Here is a 22,753-nt window from a genome sequence, read left to right as displayed (position 1 = left end):
TGTCTTTGCTTTCTTTTTAGACAAAAAAATGGTTGAATTAGAAATCAAATTTAAAACCTGAAAGCAAAAAATACTTAAAGTTCTTAACGTTTTTGTTTTCCTTATCGAGAAAGTTCAAGAAAGATGAGTTTTTTCCCTGGTAATGTTCAAGATAATGTAAGAATTTTTTCTTAACATTCTAGCCATAACTGTCATGTGATCTCTTGTGAGCTCCTGATTGGTTAATTCAAATCCCAGAATGCAGTTAGGGATTTTTGAACAGAAGCTGGGGTGAAGTCAGATGTGGGGGGCAGTGCTCTGTGCTGGTTACATCTTTTTAGTCATATATTGATTCATATCGTTGGATTTGAAGTCAAAATCAAGGTAAAAAGGACCTTGTGAGCATGTGAAGCAATGGTGATCGTGTCGGCTTGCAGAAGAAACCAACTTTGCAACGAAAAAAGGATGGAACCAAACTTATATAAGGTAAGTGCGCCCCCCTCCCCACCAAGAAGAAAAAAATTCTGTTGACATTGTTTTTAGACTTCATAGCTTATTTGCTACAATTCCATTGGGGTTGATTTCTAAATTGTATCTCTGGTATATTGTAGAGTACAGTGTTTTACTACATTATAATTATATTATTTTCAATTGTTGAGTAAACTTGAAGTAATTCAATCCTACTTTTAGCATCCTCTTTTGACTTTGTTGTCTTCAGCCCCTGCATGCAATGCAAACTAAGAAAGGTCTTTCCTGTTTTTTTCAGGTTTCCAAAGACTGTGACTGTGCCAATGCTATAATGCCAAAGCTGCAGGGTTTGCTGAATGTTTTGGAATGTGATATGATCTGTATTCTTTAACCATGATAATGGCTTGTTGGTTACATCGTATGATAGTTTTAAGTTTACTGTAAAACTTGTTTCCATTCAAAGAATGTCAGATACATGTACATAATGAATGTGGTAATGAATATTCACCGGATGAAATCCCTAGTTTCCGTGTGAGAAATTGTCGCACACTTTCCCGGATATTTTAGGTTTCCGGTAGAACCCGGGGGTTTCCAACCTGCACACGTATAGTGTCCAGTCCCGTACATGTCCTGGAAATTCAAGGAAATGAACCAATTTTTGTGTGCAGGCCGTGTACGGGACGTTAAATGCCTGGACACGTCGCCTTTAAATCCCTGTAAACGGCAGGAAATGTCCGTGCACCGCTCCGTGTGTTGCTGGAATATGCATAATTTAGCAGCAATTATCACCTAATTATCCTCAACACGGCAACGGAAATTCGCCGTGTACGGGTGGGACATGCCGGTACTACCGCTCCGTGCGTTGCTGGAATATGCATAATTTAGCGGCAATTATCACCTAATTATCCTCAACACAGCAGCGGAAATTCGCCGTGTACGGGTCGGACATGCCGGTACTATACCCCCCCCCCCGAACGCCTCACACCTAGCTCTCGGGGCCGGTTGCCCCCGCTCCCGTACGCCCCGCTACCGTTCCCCCTGCTCGAGCTCTCGGGGCCGGTTGCCCCCGCTCCCGTACGCCCCGCTACCGTTCCCCCTGCTCTCGGGACCCCGTTACCGCCTTTATACCCTACATATATTTTGATATTGCAGGAACACATTTCTTTCAAAAAGGAAGGCAATATGCTTGATTCATCGTTGAAAAATTTATTCGTATCAACAGAACCATTTCTCCGTGGCTGCAGGAGCTCTTCCCCGCCCGATCAAGCTAGGTTTCTCTGGTATGTTTTTCACAACGGGAGATGATGCTGTTTTTCTCCCGTCGTGAAAAATCTACCGGGTAACCTAGCTGAGTCGAGCGGGGAAGAGCTTCTGCAGCCCCGAAGCCCATCCAACAACGATAGACTGGACACCAGACTAAAGAATTTACAGGAAGTGCCCTCAAATGATGCAACATAAACAAAGACTTTAAAAACAAGTAAATCCTAACATTGCTAGTAGTTGAAAGAGAAAATAAACAACGCTTACAAGTTACATTAAACAATGCATTGAAAACTACTGTAATTCCATTTAATATTGCGTTTGGAAATTATAGCGTTGGGAGGAAAATGGACTAGCTCACGGCACTTAATTTTAGCGGTGTGGACAAGGCAGATGATCAAAAGTGTTCAAATACAATGTATTACGGTACTGAAATTTTAGCGGTACAAAACTAACAGCTAAATCAGCTATAATTAAGTGACAGTTAACAAATCAAGAATTACGGTACATAAAAGTCACAAAAGTCAAAAGTCCGGTCATTTACAAGGGCGTAAGTGAAATATTCTCCGAGTCTGAAATGTCCTCTCCCTCAACAAACGAGGGTTGGTTGTAGCCCTCAAGGGCGCGCGGGGACATGGTGTCGTCTGTGTCGTTGAAGCTTAAACTCCGCCCGGCTGGTGGCCTGTGGGGTGGGGTGTTGGTGACGGTGTTCGTAATGGTGGCGAGGCCGGGGCGGCGTGCCGGGCGGGGGAGGTGTCCTGGCCGGAAGTGCAGCGGGGCCAGGTCGGGGTCGTAGCTCTCAGGGGGCTGCCTGTCGCTCACGGCGGCCTCCTCTCTTATCCTTGGCTTGCGGCCGTCGCTGTGTTTGCCGCCTGTATCCAGTCGGGTCTGCAGGACGCCGCAGAGTTGGGATAGCTGTGTGCTTCTGAACGCTGGCGGCTTCATTAACCACACAGCTATCCCGTTTGAAACGGCGTCCTCCTCGTCCGACATGAGGTCCACCGTCACTCCAGTCCACAGCCTTCTTTCGTCATCTGTTTGGAGTGCGGTGCCTCTTGCGTCCATCAGCTGGTTCAAAACATAGATAAACGGAATAGTCAGTAAAGATGAAGTCATTTTTATTTCAACTAAATTTACCAGTAGTTTTGCCAAGGATCTTTGAAATAATCTTATTTTAAAGGTCCTTGGTTTTACAGAGTGTGAAAAAAGTCAGACAACAGCAACAATTTTGTCCAAATGAAAAGTCTCAGATTATAAAGTCAACCGTCAACGTCCACTTGTTTGTGTTTCTATTGTAATAAATTTTAGATTTTACATGAGAACAATCCAAACACAACATTTCCTCGCTTATGAAAACAAATTAAAGTTGTCGAGCGCTTGGTCTTTTGTATGCAAAAAAATACATTTGCATAGACTCACCCTTTGTCTGCGTGACCGCTGCTTCTTGTCCTTCTTGTGTTTCAACGCCTTTTCTTTGTTCTCAGGGAGGCTGTTCACAAACTTCCTTCGAATGGTCTCGTAGTATCCCACACAGGCGTCTGAAAAAAGGAATATATGTACTTAGCAACACGCAAACTGTGTATATAGCTGTATTGATCCACTTCTTATAATCTAAGTATCAATACTAAGTCTAAAGCGATTTGAACAAGTACATATATCACATACATCAATTATATCAAATATATACACAAACTACTTCTTATACATTGTACAAAAGAAGTTAGCTTCTCACCTCGAATGGCATTTGGTGGATACTCGCCACTTGCAGCAAGTTCTTTCACAAGATGCGACGTCACTGTTGCGTTGTGGGGTGAGTTGAGTCTGTAGAAATAAAACAGTAAAAATTGTGTTATATTATTTCTGCATTGATGAGCTGCAAACATGCTACGGATATAGTATTTAAGGCCACAAAGTATTTCATTAAGAAAAAGTTAATCTACTGCATTTTCCACCAAAATAAACTTTTTGTCGTATGCACATCCAATGAGCTTATAATTAGTTATATCTTTCACATGCGTTATAAATCATTTCAGGTCATGAACAACACGTGAAGCCGATTATTTCTGTAGAAACATCTTGGTGCATCTTAACCAAGGTATTGAAACAATGCTAATACATTTAGTTTAGCTTACCCTTCCTTCCCGTCGAATTTCTTTTCGTTTTCATCAGAGTTGTGCAAGCGCCTCACCATCTCCTAAGGAGAAAAAAAAACACAAGTGTTAATGCATGGTTTGTATATACCTGGCGTGTATTGTTAACCTCATTTGCATTGAAAGCAGACGTTGTAATACACAGGTATAGTTCCAACAGTACAGAACAACAGACGCTTTCGACCAAAACAGTTTGTAGCACTTATAGTTAATTTCATAGTGGATAAATTTCAAATTTAGGAAAGTTAACTTAGGATATTATCTAACAACAGATTTGTATATGTACACATAGAAATAAAAGTGTATATAGCTCACCGATAGCTGTGTCGACTTGGCTCTTTTTCGGCGCCTTCCATCTTGTTGCGCGCCATCTCCGTCCCCGGCGGCCCTTGCCTCCAGCCGCTGGCGCAGATCTAGCACCTCTTCCGTCAGCTCGGAAACTTTCGTCTGCATTACATGCATTTCTTCCGAGTGCTTTCTGTCTTGCTCTTTCATCTCTCGGCTGAGGTTTATCAGAGCTCGGTAGATCTTCTCGTTTGATACTACCTCTGAACCTGGTGGCGTGCGAAACGGGTCAACCGGAGTTCCCTCAGCGGTGCGCTGCGGTGTCCTTTCGTTCTGCGAGTTACTGGACCGTGGTGTAGATTCGCTTCTACCGTTGCGAACACCGCTTCGATAAAAGTTACGGGCCGAAAAGTTGGACATTTTGGTTCAGGAAGATACTTGTAATCGTTGCTAGCCGAGACGAATGTATTTGGAACGAGCAAGCTGTCGTTATGACAAAGTAAGATTCAAACGACCCACCTAAACAAAAGCTCAGGACTCTTATTGGCTGATCCCAGCGAGACTGAGATAGGATTGGTCATCAATCATATGAATGATAAGTCACGTGATCCCGTTCAATACTACAATGGTCTTGTCATGTTTGTATACTAGTAACGTATTCTAGGGGCGTACTTTAAGACTCCTGTTTAGTTTGGGCACTTGATGAAATGGTATTTTTTAATATAATATTGTGCCAAGGCATTTACTTCGAGGCAGCTAGATAAAACAGACACACAAACTGATACTAGTATACCAAATTGCAAGTCGTTATGTAAGTTCAAACCAACCACCTCAAACGCCATTGGCTAATTATCGTCGGCATCGTATGATTGGTCATTGGTATGCATGTGATCATGTTCAAGACTACTATACTCAGGTATTTAAAAGCATCACAAATGCTGTAGACTACAATTTAGATTTTGCATTTGAACTGTTAGCTTCATTCGTCATGAGCTACCATGGATGATGCATGTCCCAAGAAAGTAGGATCGAAGAGGAAGAGACAGAGACAGTACTGCGGGCATTGCAATCAGGAACTGGGGAATACTGCGTACTATCTTCACAAAAAACAGTTCTTTAAGGACGGGGTTTGGAGGCAAGCTGCGCTGTTCGGTGGATCTAAAGGGCCAACGGATACGGTGGATAACGGTACGTTGACTGTTCCTTACAAGTTGTTTAAGTAACTCGATGGCACCGATCGATAAATATCATTTTGGCTAATACTTTTTGTACCTGCACTCACGTAATATTTCACGCCCCAGTTCTTGTCTGACTTTTTATTCTAATTCCCTCCAAAGGAGCTAGCTGCCCTATAGCCACACAGGAGCATGGTGAAGGAGACTTCTACACAGAAGACACACTTGATGATGACGGATTAGAGCCGCCCGACACATCTTCAGCTGGTGAGCAAGACCATTTTGAAAATGAAACATAAACATAAAAGCATCCTTTACTTTATCTATACATGTATATGTGTATGTGTATTCGCAAAACGAAATGGAGACATGTTCAAAGTGGCGTATTGAATGCTGATGCCAAGGGACGTTATAAGGGTACAATAGATTATACAATATATTATACTATAGATAACAGTCACCATTGCTTGTTGTCTAACAACTATAAATGCTTTACTGGCATATATATGTTTAAGTTTGGTGTTCAATTTGTCTTTCAAATATTACGCCCTACATTCATCTGCATTATTTATGTTTAAGAAGCATTTTTTCATAAATCTTTTGTTTTCTCTTGAAGAAAATGACGGGTTTGATGTTGGAGAAGGGGAGACGAATGGTTGGCTTGAAGATGAAGATCTCCGGCTTTTCCTCAGCGATACAGGATCTGACACTTCTAGTGACCAAGGCGACGCATGCTATGAAGAGGTATTTTTTTCTAACTTATGCATTTATCGTCATCTATAAAGAAAAATGTTGTGTTTGAAAAAAAGTTCAAAAAGGGTTATTACGCACATAACAGTTTTTTTGGAAACTCAAGGTAAAGCTGCTGGTATAAATTGTATATATTTGACACGTCATTCAAGACAATTCGGCGATGACAAAAGTGAGTAAAAATGTTGTCTTAAAAAAAGTTCAGAATGGTAATCATGCGCATTGCGTGTGGAATAACAGGTTCGATGAGGAGCCTCAGAGTAAAGCAACTCAACACGCAATTGAAGACAATTCAGTACTGAACAAAAGGGAATGATTACAAGCAAGGTAACAGTTTTACTTTACCCTTCTACACTCTTGGAAGTGGAAGGTTACATATAATAAGGATCGTAACTTCATATTCATTTTTCTAGCGAGACATACGAGAAGATGTGGATGACCAAGAAGAACCCGAAATTTGGAGTGGAGAAGCGCCGACAGGAGAAGAGTTTGTCGCGGTTGACAACAGCGCTACTGGAGAGAGCGACACACCGGGAGGTAAGAAGCACATGTTTGTCAAACTCTTAACTATGTTATTGTTAGTTTGGCAAACCATATTCAAGATTTCTGATAACGCCGTGCACTCATTGTTACTGGCCGTCAAGCTGTTCATTCAGGTCGTTGGAAATGTCTATGGTGTTGATAGCATTGTCGGGCTTTCTGAGGCTATTCCTAGCACATTGTACTCCCTTCGTAATTGTGTAGGACTCCACCGAGATGATTTTGTGAAGTTCGTTGTATGCCCCAAGTGCAGGACTAGGTATACTATGGAAGAGGCATACCGTACAAAGGCGAATGGCGAAAAGGTGTCTAGGAAGTGCGAGTTTGTTCCCTTCTATAGCCATCCTCACAGGCGGTCTGAGTTACGTCGTAAATGTGGTACTGTTCTGATGAAGAAAGTAAAGTCTATTAATGGTGATGGTGAATATCTGTATCCGAAGAGCACGTTTTGCTATAAGAGCGTTGTGGAATCTCTTCAAGAACTTGTAAGTAAGCCTAGCTTCCAAGAAAAGTGCGAACAATGGAGAGAGAGAGATGTCTCCGGTACTGGAATGACGGATGTGTATGATGGGAAGGTCTGGAATGAGTTTCAATATGTAAATGGCACACCTTTCCTCGCTGAGCCCAACAACTTGGCACTAATGCTTAACTGTGATTGGTACCAGCCCTACAAGCATAGTGAGTATTCGGTAGGGGTCTTGTATCTTGTGGTGTTGAATCTGCCGAGAGAGGAACGGTTTAAAGAAGAGAACATGATTGTTGTTGGCTTGATTCCTGGTCCAAAAGAGCCTAAGATAGATATAAATTCCTTCTTGGAACCTCTGGTGGAAGAATTGCAGGATCTGTGGAAAGGTGTCCTCCTATCAGATAACTCCGTTCTTGGGGCTCAGTTGTATCGGGCTGCTCTCGTATGCCTGTCGTCTGACATCCCGGCTGCTCGTAAGTGTGGAGGTTTCGTTGGTCACGGGGCTCTGAGAGGATGTAGTAAATGTCTGAGGATGTTTACAAGGTCGAGGTTTGGCACAAAGGCAGATTATTCAGGATTTGACAGGACCGTTTGGCCTCTCCGCACATCTTCTGATCATGTCAGCTTTGCTAAGATGGGTAGACGGGCCAAGTCGAAGGCGGAAAGGAAGAGGGTTGAGGATCGGTATGGAGCTAGGTGGTCAGAACTTTTCCGATTACCTTATTACGATGCCGTGAGGTTTGTTGTCATTGATCCTATGCATAATCTCCTGCTTGGTACTTCTAAACATGTCTTCAAGGTATGGGTTGATTTGGGCGTGCTAAACAGGAAGGCCTTTGATGTAATTCAAAGCAGGATTGACAGTATGAAAGTTCCTTCTGACGTTGGCAGAATTCCACGTAAGATCGCCTCGGGATTTAGCGGCTTCACAGCTGATCAGTGGAAGAACTGGACCTGCATCTATTCTTTGTTCTGTTTAAAAGGACTGATAGATAGCCGACATTATGACATGTGGTATGAGTTTGTTCAGGCTTGTCGTTTGCTATGTTCCCGGGTGATCTCCTACGAGAACTTGCTGGATGCTGACAATCATTTGCAGAGGTTTCTAGCCATGTTTGAAGAGATATGTGGGCCTCAGCATTGCACGCCGAACATGCACCTGCACTTGCATTTAAAGGAATGTATTGAGGACTATGGACCCGTGTACTCTTTTTGGTGTTTTTCATTCGAAAGGTATAATGGGATGTTGGGTAAGTATCAGCACAACAATCGGAATATCGAGGTTCAAATTATGAGAAAGTTCCAACAGTCCAAGCAGCTTAGTATGATGACCTGGCCCGGTGGGTATGGAGAAGCATTTGAGAATGTTCTAAATGGCAGAAAGGCATCATGTACGCCAGTTGCACAGGCCAGTCGCTTCTTGTCAGATGCTATGGTGCTAGATAACGCTTCTCATGTGGAGCCGCTTTCCCCTTTTCGTAAGGTAGTTATCAGTGTGGCGGTTCGCAATATGCTGCTGAGCATGTACCGAACAATGTACCCAGGGGAAGGTATTTCGCATATAGATGTGTTTGCTATGTCCTGTACCAGAGTTAGATGCAATGGCGTGAACATGGCTGTAAATTCATGTAGGTCAGAAAGGTCTGCATGTGTACATGCGAAATGGTGTTACTCTGACCCTGGATCCGAAGAACCGACCATTGACTCACGTGCAGAAGATCGCCCTGCTGTCTTGAGGGAGTTTATCCTGGTCCACCTTGTGTTAGGGAATGGGCGAAGATGTTCGCACGCTGTGGCCAGGGCTAGGGTAACATGGTATCAATACCATCCCGAAAGGTGGTTCTATGGTCGCGGAAGTCCGGTCCAGGTGTGGGGATTGGCGTTTGAGCCTGAATCATCAGCGTCCTTCATACCAGTGGAACATATAGCGGGCAGATGTGTTGCTAGTACATCGACTGTACAGTTTGAACGCATGAAAGAAAGAGTTTCTGTCATAGTGCCCCTGTGTATGGCATCATTGTCATAACTTAGCGTGTTAGAAAACTTGGTTTGACGTTTTGTCGGTATCCTAGTTTTTATCCTCTCACTGTTTCTTTTTAACAGATATGTTTAGCCCTAATGTTTATCGATTTAATCCTAGTTACCCTAGTATTTCTTATATATAATTTTTTCTTGTAAATTGAGCGACAATGTACTTATGTATTAATAAATGCGCGTTTGTCTTGTATATTGCGGCAAACTAGACAGAGAAAGCTAGGTCCCGCAATTGTATATGTTTGTCTTTCTTGTTCGTGTTTATTTTTACTTGATGGCTGTATTTTTATTTCATCTCATATATACATGTAGGTCTAGTAAAGTGGATGTTTAGAACCATAAATTGTAGTTTATCGGGTTAGAAAACTTGGTTTGTCTTTTTGTCGGTATCCTAGTTTTTTAGCCTCTCATTACATGAATAGTTTGTTATTCGTGTTTATAATTTCTCGATAGCTGCATGTATGCTTCATCTTAGGTCTAGTTAAATAAAAGCATCAACTAATTTCCCTGATTTCTATGGATGTAAAGTGTTATATGTGTACAGGTTTCATATTTATCTTGCTAACAGTTTCCCTTTTTTTCGAGTTGCTGCGATCTACACACCTGGGAACTCTGCTCGTCTGCTTTATCTGACGTGTTGGATTCTTGTCGTGTCAATAACATTCACCGGGCGGTCAACTCCTGCACACATCACCTGCGTCTACAAAGTCACCGAATCATTTGATATACTTTTTTTTCCGTACTACAAGCCCTTGGTTATACAGACCTTAGTGAAAGACTCCATGGTTTATGATTTTTTTCTCTAGAAACTATTGTAACTCCCATGAATGCAATAGAACCACACTGTTTGTCGCAACAAGGAGGTTAAATACAAACCTTATTCTCTGTGAATGTATCCAAGTTAAAATCGACGTATGAAAACCACATTGTATTCAATTATTGTTGTATACTTAGAGTTGTAGAGAAGTGCGGGATTTCAGTACATGTATTCACAATGTACCAGGCGTGGGGACGCTGTGAGTTTTCCCTCTGTTCAGACAAAGGATATTAACAAAAGAACCAAATTAACATAATTGGCGCCATGCCAGACAGGAACAATACAATACACATCGACCTAACTACCGTGTGAAGCAAGCATATTACTCATACCTAAATCAAGCTCTTTGGTTAAATCTAAGTGTTGTGGACCATACATTAAAGTATGGTCCACAACTTGCGAACAAGATATCCCCCTCCCCCCACTAAAAATCTAGACCAGAGTGTACATTTAGGTAATTTTGATTACACACACGAAGAAGAAGCCAAATTCTCGTCTATTAGACTATATGTCCATAGTACATAGAATTAGCGCTAGCTTGTACATTGTGTATATTCATTGCAAACTGTGACGTATTTCCTGTGACCTGTACTGAACCCAGTGGGTAGTTGCGTACAATAAAGGTCTTCATTCATTCTTATTATACAGAATGTCCTTGCACACACACTACCGGTATTTGTAAACTGTTTTTCTGGTACGTATACACCAAGTTCCTTAGCCTTGATAAGCAAGATGCCTGTTGTATACTAGTATTCAATGCGGTCAGAAGGAAACCTCTTTGGTATAGTTGTTTTGGGATAAATTCTCATTATCTAATCGTAAACCCGATAATTTTCACCTCACAATCGTTTCCATTGAGCTGACTAAAATCGATAGTATACTAGTAGCAGATGTTTTTTGTTGTATCACCTTCTAACTTGTCGTATGAAAGAGATCACGATAAATCAAGTCACGGAGGCATAGGTTTAAATGTTGTATTAAACCATGACTAAACCTCCTTGATCATGCTAATTTGCTTAGATTCAAGTAATGGCAACTTTGGTTCAAGTAATTATCACCTGAAACATGAATACACGCAGTACCTAATTACCCCTTATTGTTAGCCGCTCCCCAATACACGCCAAGTGTGCGGGGCGTAAATTTCCGTGCACACGCACGGCGAGCACGAATCCGGGAGTGTAAGGAAATATCCGGGGCCGTACACGCAGAGCCCGGAAATCCATGAACGCGACCAGGACACGGCGAATTTCACGGGTATGTGCGGGCCGGGAAACTCTTGGAAACGTGGGTTTTCGTACAGTGATTCCTATACTGTCAGTGTCAAGAGGCCTGTCAAATAATTGTTATAGGATTTTAATTGTTGCAATATCATTCTCTGTAACATTATTTCTTCTTTTGTGGACAAAATAGTTTTATTGATACAAGAATCAGGGCCCTGTACAAGAATATTGAGCTCTAAGTTCAAGAAATATTTTCTTATGTGCAGAATGTTTTTCTCATTATAAGAACTGTTAGCTAGCTCTTAGCTCAAGAAATGTTTTCTTGTATACAGAATGATTTTCTTGCTACAAGAATAATTAGCTCTTAGTTCAAGAAATTTTTCTCATGTGCAGAATGGTTTTCTTACTATAAAAACAGCTTTTCAAGAAATGTTTTCTTGTATACAGAATGATTTTCTTGCTACAAGAATAATTAGCTCTTAGTTCAAGAAATCTTTTCTCATTTGCAGAATGGTTTTCTTACTATAAGAACAGTTAGCTCTTAGTTCAAGAAATGTTTTCTTGTATACAGAATGATTTTCTTGCTACAAGAATAATTAGCTCTTAGTTCAAGAAATTTTTTCTCATGTGCAGAATGGTTTTCTTACTATAAGAACAGCTTTTCAAGAAATGTTTTCTTGTATACAGAATGATTTTCTTGCTACAAGAATAATTAGCTCTTAGTTCAAGAAATCTTTTCTCATGTGCAGAATGGTTTTCTTACTATAAGAACAGTTAGCTCTTAGTTCAAGAAATGTTTTCTTGTATACAGAATGATTTTCTTGCTACAAGAATAATTAGCTCTTAGTTCAAGAAATATTTTCTTGTCTACAGAATGGTTTTCTTACTACAAGAACAGTTAGCTCTTAGTTCAAGACATCTTTTCTTGTGGGCAGAATGGTTTTCTTGCTATAAGAACAAATAGCTCTTAGATCAAGAAATATTTTCTTGTGTAACAGTTAGCTCTTCGTTCAAGAAATATTTTCCTGCGAACAAGATAGATATTCTTCCTGTAAGAACCCGTAATTCTTATGAGAAGAATATTCTTAATGGTTTATTAGCTTTAAGAAATAAATTCTGAGAATAAGAACAACGTGGCGTGGGTTTCTTGAATTTTCTGGAAACGGGGATTCTTGTTCAAAGAATAAGGTTCTTGCTGACAGTAAAAAGTTCTTTGCACAAGAAAAAAATTATTCTTTTAGTGCAATGCAAGAACATGAATCTTAATCTATTTCTATGTATCACAAGAATTTTGGTCTTGACAGAAGAAATATATTCTGGGTGTGAGATGAAGTAAGAAGCTATTTCTAGCAGATAAGAATGTAGTGTTCTTGGGATAAGAACGAAAATCTTGAAAGAATAAAATAACTTCCAGATTTATAGAATTTTAGGCTTGTATTGAGAACTGCAGTCTTTGTATAAGAACAATTGTCTGCATCACGAATCTTACTGTAAGAATAAGATTCTAGAAGTAACCAACAATAACTTATATAGAAACCTATAAGAAAAATATTCTTACTGCAAGAAAAAGTCTATCAAGAAAAAATTACTTAATTCGTGGACAAAATTTCGTTCTTAAATACAAAAAAATTTGCTTCAGGGAAGAAATATTTTCTGACTGTAAGAAAAAACAGGAATGCTAGAAATGTCATTTTTGGTAGTGTAGATAATTCTGCATACATTACTTACAAGTCTTGTAGTTGTACTGTCTTGTACTGAGCACGGCAAGCCCTTTGTAATAGCATCAGGCTGGTCGGGCTGCTCTGGCTGTGTGTGTTGAACAGCCAAACCAATGAATAAAGATAAATAAATCCCTTATATTACAAGCTACTGCATCAACAACGCGACATGGTAAACAGCTGCACAAGAAAACTCATGTTATGCCACGTGAAAGAGATACTTGATAATAGCAACTCATTCATTTGGCACAATGACAACCTAGATGGTACAGTGGATTTGTACCTGTATTGCTGAGGAAAAGTCTACCAACATACATACCTAATCCTCAAAAACTTATCTGTCAATAGTGGCAAATTAAGACTGTATAACTTCTTACAACTCTTAAATCTGACTACATTATGGAAACATTTACATCATCCTCAACTAAGATCAACTCTATGTAAAATGAGACTAATCGCTATAAACTCATTAGAAATAGGAAAATACAGTATTACAGTACTACGTGTAGTACACTAAGACACTGGCTCTAAGTGAGAGATACTGTAAATACTGCACAGAGAAAGACAGTGGAAGACAAATTTGCATTTTATCTATCAGTGGCCTAAATACGATTGCAATAAATTAAAGAAGTCTCTGATATTTCACTGTTTTTCACATCTCACCAAACATTACAAAAGACAGTATTACTGCTAATCTATTTTTCAAAAAGTCAGACACTGCCTCTAGAAAACAAGACCCCCCCCAATAGCTAGAAATTCAAAATAGAATGATTGTTGCCATGTCTCTCTTACTTGGGGATGTATTTCACGTCCTCTCTCTGTCACGTAAAGATAGAACCTTAGATTAGTAGTTAGCACATGGTTTTATACATTCTGTATTCATTGTTCTTGTTAGTGTGCAATTAGCCCTCGGGCATGAATGTGCAAATATGTGCAAAGATTACAATCATTTAATGTTATAGAATTCAATGTAAGACAGTTCAATTGACTTTTGACATCTGATAAATGACCTGAAGCTTAACTGATCTCCATCAATAGTTACCACTGAGCTCTTAGTATCATGACTGAAAATTTTGACCATCTAAAAACATTTTCCAATATTAGGTATTGAGGTACAGCCACCAAACGAAGAAAGCTACATCGCAAAGGTGTTCCTTGTTGGGTGCACTGCTGATATGCAGGCCAAAGCATTGCTCATAAACATGAAGCAGCACAACGGCAAGTGTGGCTGTCCAAAGTGTCTGCAGGAAGGGACCCACGCTGGACACAAACAACAGTATCCCTTCCAAACTGCCAACCCCAAAGGCCCAAAACGAACACATGAGGAGGCAAGAGCACACGCTGAAGCTGCCCTTGCATCATCCAAAGACGTAAGACATTTGCACTTGTATGCCACTAAATTTTAGCGCAATGTGCAGAGCAATATTATAATCATAGCACCAACTGATTGACCTCAGTCATATAGGGTTTGTGAATCTGGCTAGCTCTGGAGGAATTTGTGGGATGCTCCTGGTTTGTTGGGTATTTATTCAATTGTAGAATTTAAGCTTTGTTCCAACACTGACAGAAACACCATAATTTTCAGTCGATTGTGTCAACCTTTTCAGATGAATGATTCACTGCGCTGACTTTTCCGGGGACATTAGGAGTAAATCAAAAGAGAGAGGGTTAAAGGAGGCAGTATATGTTAGGGCATCAGCCCTCTCTGACCTGTGACAGAAGTAGAACTTAAACAAAACATGGTGTTTCTATCAATGTTGGGCAAAGCTTAAATTTGAATTTACTTTGCATTACACTAACTCAGATGATCTTTCATTCAGTTATGCTGTTAACAAAAGTTAAATCATGCAAGAACTGAAAAAGTAAAAAAAAAATTGGATTGAGTAAGTTGAACATTTATCTTAGCAAAAGACCATGATGTCTAAATGTATGGGTGGAATGCACTTACCCCAGTAAGGCCATGTTGATTTGATTATATGGATGACATCCGCGCGCGCATGAATTTTCGGCCGTTTCCAAAAAAAATAAAAAGTTTTCAACCATACTGTAAATCGTGCAAAACAGTTGCTAAATGAGCAAAAATATACCATAAGTTGCAAGGAAAACATTTAGAAACGATACCAACGTCGTAGAATGCCAAAATCAAAGGAAAAAAGACAAAAATGTAACGAAATGAATTCGAAGAGTAGATTTATTCGCCATAACATATTCTGTGCCATATGTTCAACCTTCATGACCACGTAGACTTCATAGTGACAGCAACTTTTTTTTTTGCAAAACTTTTTTTTTATTCGCACGCGCGTATCAGTTTTGGGGTTCCCAGAGGATGTCATCCATATAATCAAATCAACATGGCCTAACATTTGGGGAAACTGCAAATTTCATTGTAGCATTGGACAGGATTGAGCAACATATAGTGTACCGATGAACATGAATATGTACGGTAATGCTTTATCATATTTGCAGTACTGTACATGTATGTACATGACATTACACATATGTAACTTGATTTTGTAGCAAACTCAACATGACTTACATTTTTTTTCTTATCTTAGGCCACACCAATTTAATTTCTTGGTTAACGGATTCGCCTCTTCATTTTTTTCTGATTTGCAAATAAAAATAAAAATTCATAATCAACTGCAAAATGCTCATATTTTGCCCTGAACAGTTGAAAAGAGTCCTTTTCATCCTACTTGTTACAGTTATTCCATCTTTCAATGCAATGGTATCATTAAAAGTTCAAAATTCATTGTTTAAATTTTGATTATATGGATGACATCCGCGCGCGCATGTTTTCGTTTTGTCAGCCTGGTGTGTTGACTTCATGGCTCCTATCATACCATTTTGGGCCATAATAGGATGCCTGGCCTGTTTTTATTTTTATTTTTTTTTTCGCCCGCCCGCTCCATTATTTTTCTGGAAAAATCCGTTAAGCAAGAAATTAAATTGGTGTGGCCTTACAAACAGGTGTTTGGCATAAAAGGTGCCTCTTGGCTGACCACAATACCACACTTTGACATCATTGAAGGAATGGCTATTGATTACATGCAAGGGACACTTCTTGGTGTCACTAAACGCTTGATCCATTTCTGGTTTTTCGACAAGAATGGAGAGTGGTATTGTGGTGAGTCTAAGCTGGCAGTTGACAACATGCTGGAAAGCATTAAGCCACCGATGGAGGTACATCGAATGCCAAGGAGCATCTCCTCTCATCTCCCGCACTGGAAAGGTATTTACATATCTGTTGTACATGTAACTCTAACAATGCAACATTTTGTGTGAATGGAAATACGTTGTTTAAGCCATTGCACAAAAACTAATATGATGACATTGTAAATTCATTTATTTTTGCTGGGATGTAATTTGACAGTAAAAGAGAAAGGAAGTACCATTAGCCACAGTTTGCAGTTGAAACAATTTTGTACCACAGAAGTTATAAATTGGAAAAGTATATTCGTGATGTCATAATTTCACGATGAGCAGGTCATGAAAAGCCATGAAAATTAAAGCAAACTTTTTTTGTACAGTATAATGATAAAATCTAGCAAAACAAAAGTAATAGAGTTAATTCAATCAGCAATTAATTTCACAGCATAAAAAGACTTGGTCCAGATGAAAACATGCTATCCCTGCTAGTGTATTAGATTTACTTGGTATAGTATCAGATCAGAAGGTGGTGTTGTGGTTTCAATTGTTGGGTTATAATCTAAAAATTCTTGGTTTGGATAGCAGCCACAAGTGTTTTGCCTTTGGGAAAGGCGTTTGACAGGTGAAAATGAGTACCTAAGCTAATTGATCTGGTAGGACACAAAGCTGGATGTCCGGTATTTGAGGAGAGCCACACCTTGAGAACGTCAAAGTACACACCACACTTATCCAAAAGAGTAATTTGAATTCTTGTGTGAGTAATTTGAACCTTAAAGGCCAGATTCGCACAGCTTGTGCTTAACTGTACAAACTGGTGTGCTGATCATGCAAAAAAACAAACAAACAAATAGATAAGCTATGTACCAATTTAGATAAGATTTAGTCATTACTTAAACTTTAGTTGAGAAAGTTAGTGCCAGAGTCAGCAAACAATCACTGATTGACAGCACTCAAAGTCCCATATTTGGTGTACCCATAACCAACTTATTCTTTTAGCCCAGGAATTTTTTAAGTCATTGCCCATATTAGTGCAGTGTCTTTCAACACAATTGCAGTGGAACTGGTTGTGTTAATAGCCCCTGTAAGCCTTCATATCTATGTAACATACTAACATACTAACCACTTCATCCAATCACTGTGAACCTGAGTGGACGTGAAGCCAGAAATTTTCTCTCAATGCCTATAAATTAGTATAATACTAAAATCGTGATCAACGTACTAAAACAACTGTAATTTTATAGATAAGATTAACGCAACCGATTGTACTACTAGGGATGTTAAAGTCTTAAGCACTACACGCACCAAACAGTCATCATTGGCCTCCCTCCGTCTGGGCAGACGATGGCACGCGCCTCCTTGAACAGGTTCTCCTGTGGCTGTATAGACCGATCCTTGAGTGACAGTCTCTGTTGCAGCTCTCACAGATAAATGTTGAAGTATGCTGAGCTGGTCTCGTCTTTTGTTTTTCTTTCTTTTCCTTTCGCAGTCTGTCCCGATCCTCATCCGCCCTCTTCACCCCTGTTTTGACAGTGGATTTCCACAGGGTGCGGTTAAGGGCGATGTTCTCCCAGGACTCGGAGTCGATGTGTGCTGCCCTAAGGTCCCTCTTACAGACGTCCTTGTATCGCAAATGAGGGCGGCCTTTTTTCCGAGTTCCGCGCTCAAGCTGGCCGTACAGTAAGTCCTTTGGAATGCGGTCTTGATCCATGCGGCGGACATGGCCTAGCCATCTCAAACGACGTTCACTGAGAATCGCATACATGGTCCTGGATCTTGACCTCCTGAGGACCTCGGAGTTTGTAACCCTGTCCATCCAGGTAATGCCCAGGATCCTACGTAAGCATCTCATGTGGAAAGCATTAAGTTTGGCTTTTGTACCGCATAAGTTGACCAAGTCTCACTTCCGTAAAGAAGAGTGCCAAGGACACAGGCCTCGTACACTCTAAGCTTTGTTTGTATGGACAGATTCTTGTTTTCCCATACTCTATGTTTGAGTTTTGACATTACTGAAGCTGCTCTGCCAATTCTGGTATTGATTTCTATGTCAAGGGACAGGTTCTGGGTGACCGTCGACCCAAGGTAAGTAAACCTGTCGACTACAGCAAGACTGGAGTCGTTCACTGTTATAAGAGGGGGACATGGAGCATTCTGGACCATAACCACAGTTTTCTTTATGCTGATGGTTAGTGAGAACTCGTGGCATGCGCTTGAAAAACAATCCAGGAGACGCTGCAGGCCTTGTTCTGAGTGGCTAGCCAAAGCTGCATCATCAGCGAAAAGAAGCTCCCTGAGAAGGACACGGATTGTCTTTGTTTTTGCTCGTAGACGGGCCAGGTTGAACAGCTTGCCATCGTGACGGGTATGGATGTAAACACCGTCGTTGGAGGATCGGAAGGCATAGCCCAGAAGTAGAGAAAAGAAGATACCAAAGAGCGTTGGGGCGAGCACACAGCCCTGTTTGACCCCGCTGAGGATTGGGAATGGCTCTGACATGTTCCCATCGAAACTGACCGTACTCCTCATGTTGTCATGGAATGACTTTATTATGCTAAAGTAGCTTTGGTGGGCATCCAATCCTTTCAAGGAGCTTGAACAGACCACTGCGGCTAACCAGATCAAAGGCTTTGGTGAGGTCGACAAAAGCCAGGTAGAGGGGTTGATTTTGCTCCCTGCACTTTTCCTGCAATTGCCTCACTGAGAAAACCATATCGATGGTGGAACGCCCAGCTCTGAAGCCGCATTGAGTCTCTGGATATACACGGTCAGCTATCACTTGCAATCTGGACAGAACAACACGGGCAAATAGCTTGCCGACGATGTTGAGGAGGGAGATGCCGCGATAGTTGTCGCAGACACTCCTGTCACCCTTGTTTTTGAAAAGTGTTACAATACACCAAACAGTACGTACATTACAAACAGCACCCAAACATCAGAAGTGGATGCACCCCCCCTCCCCAATTTTCAGTAATAGACAAAGTTTTACTGGTAATAGACACCTGTTTAGTTGCAATTTTTGTTGAGCTACAGTATTGTGTTTTGTATTTCATTGTTCATGCAGGGAATACTGAAGTAGTGTGCAATGTCCACAGCTTGGTACACTATGTCGACAATGTGAGGGAGCTGGGACCCCTGTGGGCACATTCGTGCTTCCATTTTGAAGACTTGAATGGCCAGCTGATGCATTTGGTGCATGGCACCAATGGTATAGTTGAGCAGGTCAGTATCAAGTGTGGCATCAGCCCCTGCAAAGTTCAGTACATCATTGAAATATGTGGTGTTAATGAATTTTTGGGTTGAAATTGTACAAGCAAATGCTAGAAGGAAATATTGTTAGTTTTGTCTAGCTCTCTATTTCTGAAAAAAAGTACTGATTTCAGCAACATTTGCCTGAAGATTAATTACTAGATCTAGTGCTTCAAGCCCATTTAAGTAGAACTATTGAAACTCAAGTGTCATAACATGGCTTTCATTCTTTTGTCTACAGCTGATGCGAGCTGTCTTCATCATACAGAAATTCCCAGAGGTCACCAGAGAGTGCTTTCAGCCTGGAACTCCAGCCCAGGACTTCATCCACAAGATATGGAAGCAGAGAAACCCGGACGAAATGTAAGCATGATGTATCAAAGATCTATGGAGTTTTTTTTTAATAATTTGTCCATTTTCATTCAATGTGATGAGGAAGATATCCAATCCATTATGACTGATATCTTATGTAGGTGAAAAAAACCCATCATATTTGCCACAAAGTTTGAGGGAATAAAAATGTATTTTAGTAAAAAGATTTCACAGCCTCATGGACCTTGTTGTACAACAAGTTCACAGCAATATGCATTCTATCTCTACATGTATGTAAGAATAGCCATAACACCCTCTCTCTAACTTTATGTGCTTCGTGCTATTTTTTTTTTTTTGTATGAATGAAGTAAAACTCATAATAGCAGAATACTTGTTTGACACAGGTGGTTTTGTCTGACCCACTCACTCACAACATATAATTAGTGACTGATTTCCTAAAATTTAAGACTAAACTTTACATGACAGGTAGTAAGCTTTGAAGTTCACATGTCTTCTAGCTACAAAGCACACAATATCAGAAAACCAGGTGTAAGTAATCCTAGCCAGCGGTTATAATCAGTTTTATGATAACAGTCAGTACAGTTTTAGTGTGCCTTTTGTACCAACTACATGTACATTGTATTTAACGATTTCTTACGGCATCTGTCTTATTGCCAATGTCAACAGATCTGGCTATACTCGGATAGGTGACAACTGTTATGCTGTTGGCTACCTGAAGGCCGACAAGAAATGCGGTAGTGGGCTGATGAAGAAGGACCACTACGATGCAGTCGTGCTTGCCAAACAACAGCCTTTAGGACATCTAGCCACATATGACAGGTAACTCAGTTCTGCTTTACCCTTGCTCCCTATAATAAGGTGTTACTATTGATTGTATTGTCTTTTCCATAGGACATCAATCTGTTGATTTTCTTTGTCATATTTTTCAATACTCACACATTCAGCTCTCCAACTTACATTTTGTTTACAGTTTTTGTATTGTTTTGGAATGTAAAATTCTAATGTTGTTGGTTGAAAAAATGTTTGTGATGAGGCAATGCCAATTCTACTTGTTGGAAATGTAACATATAAAAACATACTTATAACTTGAAAATACTAAAGGAATTGTAAAAGAATTTTTGACTCATAGATTTATTTCTGTTTAATTTGGATCCAATCAATTATTTGTCTATATGCTGGCTAAAGCAGTTTACAATGGTACCAAATGCACATGATTGTACTAATTTGTGACAATTGTTTCTTTTGTCTACCCTACAGAATGATGATACATGGGACCATGTACCATTCGGTGGCGTACAAACGGGTGACCCGGCACAATTCATATACTGTTGTGTTCGGTGAAGAGGGGCGTGTTGGTGAGATTCTTTACTTTGTGCAAGACGTTTCCAAGTCTTGCAATTGTGTTGCCCCATCATGCCATTGCAGCCCAACTGCACGCCACTATGCCATAGTGTGTGTGTTGACAGCGATCCTGCCAGGACAAGCAGAGAACGACATCACGCTTCATTCTGTCCCACACATTAACAAACACGAACGCTCCGATGATATAGTAGCTGTTGCCCTTAAGCCAATAACCACTAAGGTAGTACCCATCTCCATTGGCAATTACATATATACAGCAAAGTTCCCTAACAATGTAGAGAAGGAGTAAAATTCTACTTTTGTCAATCGCATCTTGACACAAAGTTGATCTCAATACTACAAAAATCCACCACAGTGCCTATCCCATCTTGAACTTTTAAAACGAAAACATGTTGTTGCTATTGTAGTTATGAGTTTTTGTTCAAACTGAGAGTGAGATTAGAAGAGAGGCAGCATCTAGGTAGCATTTTACCTGTATCTAATGTTTTGGTCCCTTTATGATGCACATACATTGTATATGGACTCACCATTGCACCTGAGGGCAACATCACAGAATACCTGCCTTATTTCACAGCCTGCCATAACAGGTTTAGTTACAAAGACAGTGCATTTTTTGTCATCCTGCCAAAATATGTACATGATTTATGTATTCCCAACATTTTTTTCAATTGTTTGACAATCAAAATGTCAGGTAAAACTGTGTGTGAAGTGGGCCTCATAGTTTGTTATTAGCATTAGTGCACAAGGGCTTTTCCCTTATTTTGATTTTTGTTGCCTTGAAATATGATAGTTACTGTACCATCCAGTATGCTTTGGATGGCTTGCACACTGAGATTGTTGTCATTAACTTTTATCCATGAAATTGTCTGGAGTTTTTTTTCCCTTCCTTTTTATTTGGCAGCAAATAATTGTTTTAACATTTGTTATTTGTTAATTGCACAATAGTGCTACAGCTATGAATTCTCTGATCTAAGGTTACATAATTCTGTTCTATCACTTGTTGATTCCTAGTCAATGTAACTAGTAAAAAGGTAACTACTACATTTGTAAACTAGTGTAATACAGTACCATACCCTGTCCAACTCGAATTAAGTTTGTCAATACGTGCAATAAAACATATTGCAATTCTCCTTGCATGCTGTGATTTTGCGGTATTGCACATGATGATGACATTATTGTATGTACATGTACATGTATGAGGGTAACAAGTACATTACATCATTTACAAAATGTTTTTCACTCAAATGTATGTATATATCTGTTAACAAGGTTGATGAGACAAGGTTGCTACCTGAAGTAGTACACAGGTTTTGTCTGAATAGTTGAGATCATACGAGGCGTACTGTTAATAAGTGTAAAAAAAAGACTTTTAGTTCTAGGCTAATATAAGGGGAATTCTACCTCGAAGTTGGTATTGACATTATATCTGTGCATTCATTGCAATGCTAATATCAACATACAACGTTACATGAGAACCAATTTAGAATAGTTTTATCTAGAAAATACATTTAAGTCAGCATGTATTATACTTTAAGTACTACTATGTGAGGCAGTACATGTACACAAAAAGGTTGTTTGGATCACTTTGGAGAACTGCTCAGTCGGGAACATAATGACTGGGTTAGATGCCGTTTGTACATGTAATTGTTAGTTAATCTTTCTTCATTTTTGATTCTGCAAAGAAAAATTCAATTTACTGGCAACCTTGTTAGCAATGATATCTTTCTTGTATCCTTAAGACATACCGCAGATTTCATGGTGCAGACACCAATTCTTCCTTCTCTGGGTTTGGTAGTGAAAAGT

At 39.9% G+C, this 22,753-nt stretch overlaps 2 protein-coding genes across 5 annotated transcripts in view; one reads left to right on the top strand and one right to left on the bottom strand.

The window, feature by feature from the left end:
- LOC109476669 overlaps positions 1 to 22,080 on the top strand; it is a 28,149-nt gene extending 6,069 nt beyond the window's left edge. The window contains exons 1-9 of one of the 4 annotated variants that reach the window (XM_019777674.1): positions 4,900 to 5,330; positions 5,480 to 5,584; positions 5,934 to 6,061; positions 6,481 to 6,604; positions 13,967 to 14,232; positions 15,833 to 16,094; positions 19,497 to 19,618; positions 20,255 to 20,407; positions 20,846 to 22,080. In XM_019777674.1, coding sequence (XP_019633233.1) covers positions 5,141 to 5,330; positions 5,480 to 5,584; positions 5,934 to 6,061; positions 6,481 to 6,604; positions 13,967 to 14,232; positions 15,833 to 16,094; positions 19,497 to 19,618; positions 20,255 to 20,278 — 1,221 coding nt within the window. In that variant the 5' untranslated portion in view covers positions 4,900 to 5,140 and the 3' untranslated portion in view covers positions 20,279 to 20,407; positions 20,846 to 22,080. Of the gene's footprint in view, positions 1 to 4,899; positions 5,331 to 5,479; positions 5,585 to 5,933; positions 6,062 to 6,168; positions 6,417 to 6,480; positions 10,591 to 13,966; positions 14,233 to 15,832; positions 16,095 to 19,496; positions 19,619 to 20,254; positions 20,408 to 20,845 lie in introns of those variants that run through there. The other 3 variants (XM_019777675.1, XM_019777671.1, XM_019777672.1) reach the window with 3 other exon arrangements.
- LOC109476670 lies at positions 1,986 to 4,681 on the bottom strand. Its single transcript, XM_019777676.1, has 5 exons — positions 4,173 to 4,681; positions 3,840 to 3,901; positions 3,440 to 3,528; positions 3,127 to 3,245; positions 1,986 to 2,775 (listed from the first exon to the last, which is right to left on the bottom strand). The coding sequence occupies exons 1-5, from the start codon at positions 4,560 to 4,562 to the stop codon at positions 2,248 to 2,250; spliced, it is 1,188 nt and encodes a 395-aa protein (XP_019633235.1). The 5' UTR covers positions 4,563 to 4,681; the 3' UTR covers positions 1,986 to 2,247.
- Positions 22,081 to 22,753: the final 673 nt, after the last annotated feature.

This window comes from Branchiostoma belcheri, unplaced genomic scaffold (genome assembly GCF_001625305.1).
Source record: "Branchiostoma belcheri isolate BF01 breed outbred unplaced genomic scaffold, Haploidv18h27 scaffold389, whole genome shotgun sequence".
In the NCBI taxonomy this organism is placed as follows: Eukaryota; Metazoa; Chordata; class Leptocardii; order Amphioxiformes; family Branchiostomatidae; genus Branchiostoma; species Branchiostoma belcheri.
The sequence above is the reverse complement of the archived record's forward strand: the minus strand, read 5'-3'. Positions and strand labels throughout refer to the sequence as shown.